This window comes from Nansenia antarctica (genome assembly GCF_963989245.1).
Source record: "Nansenia antarctica genome assembly, chromosome: 17".
Taxonomy (NCBI): Eukaryota; Metazoa; Chordata; class Actinopteri; order Argentiniformes; family Microstomatidae; genus Nansenia; species Nansenia antarctica.
The window spans coordinates 366,868-376,479 of NC_137687.1; the positions used below are offsets into that span (position 1 = coordinate 366,868).

Here is a 9,612-nt window from a genome sequence, read left to right on the forward strand (position 1 = left end):
GTGTGTGTATGTGTGTAGATACAGTACTATCATTGCTCCTTGTCTAAGTAATCAACTGCCCCTCCCTCCCACTCCCCCCCTCTCCCTCCCTCTCCCTCCCTCCCTCCCTCCCCCAGTCGGTGTTCCGCAGCTCCCCTGTGCTGGGGTGTTTCCTGTTCGGTCTGCCCCTGGGGGTGATCAGCCTGATGTGCTACGGGATCTGCACGGCCGAGACCGACGACGGGACCGAAGACCTGGAGCTGATGAAGAGGGAGGGGGGCTTCACCGACGAAGAGGAGGAGGAGGAGGAGGAGGAGGAGGGGGAGGGGGGCCAGCAGGCCATCAGCGGCCAGCTAGAGGGAGGGGAGGAGGAGAGAAGGAGGAAGAGGAGGAGGAGGAGGAGGAGGTGGAGGAGGAGGTGGAGCAGGAGCAGGAAGAGGAGAAGAACCCAGATGACAAGAAGGCAGATTAACCCAGGGAGAGAGGGAGAGAGGGAGAGAGGGAGAGAGGGAGAGAGGGAGAGAGGGAGGGAGGGAGGGAGGGAGAGAGGGAGAGAGTAGAGGAGGCCGAGAGGGAGGCACAGAGACATGGAACTCAGACACATATCAAGGTGTTGTTGTTGTTTTGTTTTTTGTTTTTTCTCTTTTATTATTTCCCCCTGTCATCCCCCTTTTTTTCTCCTGCAGACTGTTATTTTAATTGCTTTGGAGTCCTGTGTACAGTAGCGTCTGTATGTCAGTCAGGTCAACAGCTAAGAAACAGCTAAGAAACACAAGTCCCAAACTAGCTGTCACATATATCAGTAGGGGTAGAGTTAGTTAATGATACAACGACCAGGGGAGAATGGATTGAATAAAAACCAAATATTTGTTTAATTTCTCCAATCTTATGTGTTTATCATGGCTGTAAACCGAGCGTGTGGTCGTTCCATACGCTGCTCGGTTTCATAGTCGTGTTCAGTTAAACGTTCTGCTTGTTTTAGGGCCCAGATAGAGAACACAGTCACAACGAGTCTGACCCAAACGGCCTCGCCCTGTAGGCAGATCGTGACGTTAGAATTATAAGGTTCTATCTCCATTTTGGGTAGAAATTTAGTTTTTTTTTTACATAATCTGATCCATTAGATAGATAGATAGATAGATAGATAAATACTTTATTTATCCCCGTGGGGAAATTCATTTTGCCGATTAGGTGTTTATTAAAGCCTGTGTGGTGTTATTTTTAAAATGTTGAAATGTTTTAGTTAATAATTAATCAAATACAAAGGTTCCATCTCACAAAACATAATGGAATGTAAAAACTTTGACGCTCAATATCTCTGAACTGCCCTAAACGGAGATAGAACCTTATCATTCTAAATGGAGATAGAACCTTATCATTCTAAACTCACGATACGTCACTTGAACAAACAGAGCTTCTTATCCCCCCCCCCCCCCCCCCCACCTGAATGTCACTCAGTTACTGGTGAGGAAAAGGAAGTGCCCATGAAGGAAGATCTGCCATAAATGAATAATGATGCTTCTTTTTTTTTCTTCTGTGTAATGATCTCTGATTTCTGTATGATGTGTTTTCTTTTAGCCTGACGGAGACGCAGGTCTGCGGACGCAGGGTGGCCAGTCTGTCAGTCTGTCAGGCTCTTCACTTGTTTCTCACGTTGGACCGCAGGGTTCGACAGTAACGCTGTTTAACTTGTCCGGAGCAAGTAAAACATTCGCGGGGTTTGTTTGCGCGAGCCCGACGACGCTGCTGGATCCCGGATCTGTTTACCTGTGTGCAGGAAGAACAACAGACGGCGCAGGCGCCAGACCAAACTAGATGATCGTGAGTGAAGATATTATCAAAGCCTACTCGCCTGTCGATCACCCGTACGCTTTGATAATATCTTCACTCCACGATCATCTAGTCTGGTCTGGCGCCTGCGCCGTCTGTTGTTCTTCCTGCACACAGGTAAACAGATCCAGGATCCAGCAGCGTCGTCGGGCTCGCGCAAACAAACCCCGCGAATGTTTTACTTGCTCCGGACAAGTTAAACAGCGTTACTGTCGAGCCCTGGACCGGTCCTTAACGCTGGACCGACCGGTCCTGGCGCTTATACAGCGGTGTCCAGGACGCGTCTGGGAGCGCCGTGTGAAGCGGGTCTGGCTCATGTTACAAAGCTTCTAATAGAGATACTGTCAGTAGCGTAGGTCTCCTCTACTTTAGCCCACCGTAATGTGACGGGTCACAGAGGTCTGGTGACTCAACACGGTTCTCAGAGTCTCGTACTGTAATATTTTAAATATTTTTCTTAAATCTTTGGTCCTGTTTAGAGCACCAGTGCGTTCACCCCTCCTCCTCCTGACACCCTTCCTTGAAGAAATCACAGTTTCTACATGACGGTGTTAGAGGGAGGCAAACTCTCCACAGCAGCGCTTCTCTCTAATCAAGTCAGGGCAGATCCGTGATTACTTACAGGAACTGATGGAGGTCTGGAGGAAGGATGTGTCAGACAGGATCTTTGTCTAATGGAACCAAAATGGAAGTCTATTTACTTTCCTGCGTAGAGAGAGAGAGAGATCCGCCTGTCCTCAACCCTAGGCTCTGGTGTCTCACCTCTCTGGGAAAGATAGTGGCGTAAGTTAGCATTAGTTAGCATCGGTAAGAACGCACTGAAGAAACCCTGTTGGTGCGCCGGGTGATTTCCTCGGTGCAGTGAAAGGGATACGTGTGTGTTTGAAGGGGGATATTGTAGATAATATTTTGGCCTCCGTAAGCATGGCATGACTCGACATGAACATTAATTTATCTGATGTGACACACAGGAGATTAGACGACGGTGAACTGGTAGGAGAGTCGCTAGAGGGAAAAACGGTTTACAGATGTTTATGAATGTTTGTGAACTATTATGTTTTTGGTCATGTAGGTATTATGGAAGAAAAGTGATATCCACCCCCCCCCCCTTTTGATGAAGTCTTATCCAATCAAGATAGTGCATAACGGTTGTTACATTTGCTTTGTTTCATTTTGTGCTTCGTCTAGCTGAGTAAGTCTTGCATTTATTTTGACTGTTAAGCCCAATTTATACTTCTGCGTCGAATTTACGCGCGGCTACGCCGTAGCCTACGCAAGTGCTCTCCCAATTTATAGTTCTGCGTTGGTCGGTCTGCGTCGCATTGATCGGTGTACTCATAGCGGCATAATAGCGATTTTTTGGTTATGCTTGTTGTAAAGAAAATGTCTATAATGCATTGAAATGACATTAAACTAAGATAATAAGATGGTTATCAATTATTTTTCTAATCTTTATTAATAAGTTGTTACAGAAAAAGTAAATGACATTTCTGTCATTGCTTCCGCATTAATCATAGGCCTACGAGAGAGTCGGAATCATGTCGGAATCATGTGACTACCAAGCGGACCAATCACAGTTCTTACGGAGTAGGCTACGCCGTAGATTTTACGCAGAAGTATAAATTGGGCTTCAGTCTTGCATTTATTTTGACTGTTAGGCACCTGAACCCAAGCACACACCTTGTTGGCTCTCAGACAGACGCTGGTCTGTATCCTACTGTGAATCTGCACGATGGAACCATGCTCTCGCCTTGCCTTCTGGTCATTGTCGTTGCCTACCGTTCTCTGCCAAACTTAAACTCATTGGGTTTGAATTGAGATTGTCACATAACTTTATTACCGGTTTGAAATAAAGATTGTCCTCTTTTTCTTGTTGACTTGCTGCCTGTGTTTGTCCTGTGTGAACTGAAAACTCTCTCTCTCTCTCCTTCCTTCTATTAACACACACTCTCTCTCTCTCTCTGTCTCTCTGTCTCTCTCTCTCTCTCTCACCTGGTTTGCTGTCTGGTTCCCCAAGTACACACTCTCTTTCCTTCTGTTAACACTCTCTCTCTCTTTTTTATTATTCCCATAACCTTGGCGTGCATCAGACACCCTCTACCGTCCTCTAATGTGATTCCAGGTAGAGGCAGTACTCTAACTACTCAGGCGTCTACTCAGTTACTGCTGATATATAATCACGTTTTGGAGATGGAGGTTTTAACAGAGGCTGATTACAATACTAGAATGTGAAACTCATTTCTTCCTTTTCTCTCCTGAAGGGACGACTGTTCAGGAGTCAAACCTGCAGACATGATTTAACACCAGAACAGCCGTGCCTTTTTACCTACTAAAAGAGCCGCTTCGGGGGTCAAATGACCATAGTCTTTACAATGCTCAAGCTGCTATTTACACACAACGACCACTAGTTGGCCGTCTTGTAAGTTAGCCTGCCTCCTACACAGAGAAACTGCAAAATAGCTTCATACTAGCTTATCCTGATGTGGTTTAGAAAATGTAAGGATACTGGGTGGTAGAACGCACATACGGTATCTAGGACAAGTCATGAAAGGAGGGTCCTGAAATCTGATTGAGTGCAAAGATATAACATGCTTCTTTACTCACATTAACTCTCATGGCTGTTCTAGTGTGAAATGCGCCTCGTACAAAGGCCTATTTTCTATAGACAATGGATGCACCCCCCAAAAAGGATTCTTCAAAAGGTTGAAGGCAGTTTGAGGTTTTGTTTTTCTGATATAAAGGAGAGGGAACATTGGTCATTTCCATTTTGGATGTTGTTTAAAGTGATCAATTACTGTAGAATGAGAGAGATAACGACTTCAGAATCAGTGTCATTGTGTGCTACTCATGCAAATAGCTATTCATCGCTCAATTACCTCGCTCTGTAGCCAGAATGGGTTTCATTGTGAGAGTAAATGAAGCAAGCGCGCTGTCTCCCATAACTACCACTACCGCAAGTCTTCTGTCTTTTTCCCAAAACCAACATTTGAAATCACTGGATATGGATAATTATGTTTTGCCATTTTTCTGACTTTCATTATTATATGGCAGACTAGGAACTCATAGCTCTACCCACAGTAGATTTTCTATTTCATTTTCTATATTCAAGGTGAGAAGATGTTTCTCCAGGTGCTGGGCTGGGCACCATTTCAAGTGTGTTAAACTCTTTTGGCTTCCTCACAAAATCCAAAGGAGAAATGGAAGATTAGCTTTTTTATTCATCATGAAAACCTGCCCACCCGTGTCCATCAGAGCTCTTGACAGATCATCATATTACATATGGTTCCTTCCCTCTCTCTCCTTCCCTCCCCTCCATTCTGGCTGATGAACGGCTGCAGACAGATACAGTATGTCAGATGTGTCCATCTGTTTCCTGCTACATGTGGGAAAAGACTCATGTAATTACACTAGAGATGTTGACAACTGCCTTTTGAGATGCTACAGTAATGTATCATCCATCAACAAAATACAGCTGCTCTCTCTCTCCCCCCCCTCTCTCTCTCTCTCCCTCTCTCTGTCTCTCTCTCTCTCCCTCTCTCTGTCTCTCTCTCTCTGTCTCTCTCCCTCTCTCTGTCTCTCTCTCCCCCCCTCTCTCTCTCCCCCTCTCTCTCCCCCTCTCTCTCCCTCTCTCTCTCTCTCTCTCTATTTGTTGTTGTGTTTTTCTCTTCACTCACACGCCTCCCCTAAGATCACTTCACATCACTTCGCCTTTTTCTGAGAATTCTTTCCCGCCACAATTTCACGTTGTCAGGTTGTCAGAAGTGCAACAGGGTTTAATAGTGGCCTGTCACGCTTGTCAGTTCATCGTTTGTTGCTTTTCTTGTTTTGCTCAACTTAGTGGAGGTGTGAGAGGATGTGGAGCCGAGGTTCTTGTCCATCATGGGGTGGCACAGCGTCTCACGCTAACTTAACTGTCATCAGTCACGTGACTTAAGTCTCAAAGTCTTCACAAACCTAAACGCTGCCTCCCCTCTACACCGCTCCCAATCGGGATGTTCCTCTGGAACGACTGCCACAAGACTTCAATGAAGATGAATGATTCATCTGCTCCTCTCTCTCGCTCTTTCAAGACTGAAACACACATCAACAAACAGAAACATTTACTGTATAGTTTACCTAAACAGGGCAGGGCGAACAGCCTCAGTTTCAAACGCGTACAGTGTACAATATTTTATTAATTACTAACTAAAAAATGTCAACATTTAAAAAAATAACACCACACAGGCATTAATAAACACCTAATGGATCAGATTATGTAAAAAACTAAATTTTGACCAAAAATTGAGATAGAACCGTATAATTCTAACGTCACGATCTGTTGAGATAAAAACAAGCAAGGCCCGCATTTACCCCCTGTCCCCCCCCAGTGCCCTGACACATTATCTCTGTCTGTCACCTCCCTCACACACACACACACACACAAACACACTCACACACACACACACACACTCACACACACACACTCTGTCCCCCCTCAGTGCTCTGTGAGCGTTACCCAGTGAAGCATCTCTGCTCATAACTGTGCCGTTACAAAACCTCCCAGCAGCCTAATGATGAGTGTGTAAGTGTGTAAGTGTATGAGTGTGTGTGTGAGTGTGTGTGTGTGTGTGTGTGTGTGTGTGAGTGTCTGAGTGTGTGTGTGTGTGTGTGTGTGAGTGTGTGTGTGTGTGTGTTCCTAATCATCCTGTCCCCCCCAGGCTGCCAGGGTGACCTGCAGCTCTCAGCCCCCGGGGAGGAGATGACACACACACACACACACACACACACTCACACACACACACACACCGCTGCTGGTGATGCTGCTACACCTGCAGGCTATTTTAATCCTCAATCTGAGGCGGGAAAATCATCTGTCACAGCTCAGGAGCGACACACAGACACACGCTCACACACACACATACACACGCTCACACACACACACACACATACACACGCTCACACACACACACACACACACATACACACGCTCACACACACACACACACACACACACACTCACACACACACACACACACACACACACACACGCTCACACACACACACATACACACACACACACACACACACTGACTCTGACTGCTGAGGTTATGACTGACTGCTGTGGGTATGACAGTCTGTGGTTAGAGTGGTTAGAGTGTCTGTGGTTAGAGTGTCTGTGGTTAGAGTGTCTGTGGTTAGAGTGGTTAGAGTGTCTGTGGTTAGAGTGTCTGTGGTTAGAGTGTCTGTGGTTAGACTGTCTGTGGTTAGACTGTCTGTGGTTAGAGTGTCTGTGGTTAGACTGTCTGTGGTTAGAGTGTCTGTGGTTAGTGTGTCTGTGGTTAGAGTGTCTGTGGTTAGAGTGTCTGTGGTTAGAGTGGTTAGAGTGTCTGTGGTTAGAGTGTCTGTGGTTAGAGTGTCTGTGGTTAGTGTGTCTGTGGTTAGAGTGTCTGTGGTTAGAGTGTCTGTGGTTAGAGTGGTTAGAGTGTCTGTGGTTAGAGTGGTTAGAGTGTCTGTGGTTAGAGTGTCTGTGGTTAGAGTGTCTGTGGTTAGTGTGTCTGTGGTTAGAGTGTCTGTGGTTAGAGTGTCTGTGGTTAGAGTGGTTAGAGTGTCTGTGGTTAGAGTGTCTGTGGTTAGAGTGTCTGTGGTTAGAGTGTCTGTGGTTACAGTGTCTGTGGTTAGAGTGTCTGTGGTTAGAGTGTCTGTGGTTAGAGTGTCTGTGGTTAGAGTGTCTGTGGTTAGAGTGTCTGTGGTTAGAGTGTCTGTGGTTAGAGTGTCTGTGGTTAGAGTGTCTGTGGTTAGAGTGTCTGTGGTTAGAGTGTCTGTGGTTAGAGTGTCTGTGGTTAGAGTGTCTGTGGTTAGAGTGTCTGTGGTTAGAGTGTCTGTGGTTAGAGTGTCTGTGGTTAGAGTGTCTGTGGTTAGAGTGTCTGTGGTTAGAGTGGTTAGAGTGTCTGTGGTTAGAGTGTCTGTGGTTAGAGTGTCTGTGGTTAGAGTGGTTAGAGTGTCTGTGGTTAGAGTGTCTGTGGTTAGAGTGTCTGTGGTTAGAGTGTCTGTGGTTACAGTGTCTGTGGTTAGAGTGTCTGTGGTTAGAGTGTCTGTGATTAGAGTGTCTGTGGTTAGAGTGTCTGTGGTTAGAGTGTCTGTGGTTAGAGTGTCTGTGGTTAGAGTGTCTGTGGTTAGAGTGTCTGTGGTTAGAGTGTCTGTGGTTAGAGTGGTTAGAGTGTCTGTGGTTAGAGTGTCTGTGGTTAGAGTGTCTGTGGTTAGAGTGTCTGTGGTTATGACTGACTGTGGTTAGAGTGTCTGTGGTTAGAGTGTCTGTGGTTAGAGTGTCTGTGGTTATGACTGACTGTGGTTATGACTGACTGACTGTGTTTAATCTCCTCCCTCTCTCTCACACAGATGTTGAGGGATGTGTCTCCCCGGTCGTGTTCAGAGTTTAACTCCAACCTCCCCTCGCAGTGACAGGAGCCGACGGGGGCTTAATGATGGTACACACACACACACACACACACACACACACACACACACACACACACACACACACACACATGAGTGCTCATACTGAGGCTTTGCACCTTTTGACATGACATGAATCAGACTGGAGTGTAATAACTAGGTACTAGGAGATAACCAGCAGATAACCAGTGTAGTTTATTTGTACTTAAAACACACATGGTGTGGGCCTGTGCTACTGAAGATGGGGGTTGTATGACGATCACATGCTCAGGACACTGACTGTCCTTCTATGGTCAGCTGAGGAAAGACTTCCTGGAATGATTGTAGGCCATAGTGACATCACAGGTGACTGCCCCTTTTCACCCCTTGACCAGCTCTAGGGAAGGTGGGGCAAGCATCTGTAGTGTCTGTGATAGGATCACTGGTAGATATTTGCATAAGAAAAGGGGAACAAAAAGGGCAAGACAAGAGCAGAGGGGTCTCTTTAACCAGCCCAGCCCCACAGAGGAGAGCAGACCAGAAATCCAGCTGTGGTAACTGTATACTTTTGTACTTTAAATAAATCGTCTTAAACTCAATAACTGTTCTTTGATTCATAACCAATAAGGTAAAATACACAACACCAGCAGATAACCAGGACTAAATTGTGTCTGAGGCCCAGCCTAGGAATACCATCTTGTGAGTTTAGAATGATAAGGTTCTATCTCCGTTTAGAGCAGTTCAGAGATATTGAGCGTCAAAGTGTTTACATTCCATTATGTTTTGTGAGATGGAACCTTTGTATTTTATTAATTACTAACTCAAAAATGTCAACATTTTAAAAATAACACCACACAGGCATTAATAAACACCTAATGGATCAGATTAGGTAAAAAAACTCAATTTTGACCAAAAATGGAGATAGAACCTTATAATTCTAACGTCACGATCTTCTGAGCAAAGCTGGATTTCATTAAACAGCTAAGAACGTCGTGTGACTCTCCTTCTGTCTTTGTCTCTTTAAGATGTCAGACAGACTGAACAGAGCACAGAACGAACGCAATCGTCAATTCATCTCATACGACGTGTTTGTGAGAAATAAAAATGTCCTTTGGAAGAATTATAACCCCACCACCATCCAGCTGTGGTACAGCCAGGCCCCTGCTCCGGTCTATGGTAAACTTCCATCATCTAATTGGAAATATTTTCTTTTCAACACCCTCAGATAGCTTTTTAATTGCTTTCGCTGTGACTCGGTAACCTTTTCCTCTAGGACAGCCCGGAGACCACCGTGGCTGTGTGAGGCATGAGTGAGGTGGCTCTGATGTTATCAAGAATTAATCATAATTACACCAGATATCATTGTAGACATTTTATTCAGCTTAAAATGAC

The 9,612-nt window shown here is 45.4% G+C and overlaps 1 protein-coding gene across 1 annotated transcript in view; it reads left to right on the forward strand.

Moving 5' to 3' along the window:
* Window positions 1-451, forward strand: part of tmx3b (thioredoxin related transmembrane protein 3b) — a gene marked incomplete at its 3' end in the record, with an annotated part of 52,936 nt that extends 52,485 nt beyond the window's left edge. The window contains 2 exon segments of the mRNA XM_080547700.1: window positions 117-350; window positions 353-451. Coding sequence (XP_080403826.1) covers window positions 117-350; window positions 353-451 — 333 coding nt within the window.
* Window positions 452-9,612: the final 9,161 nt, after the last annotated feature.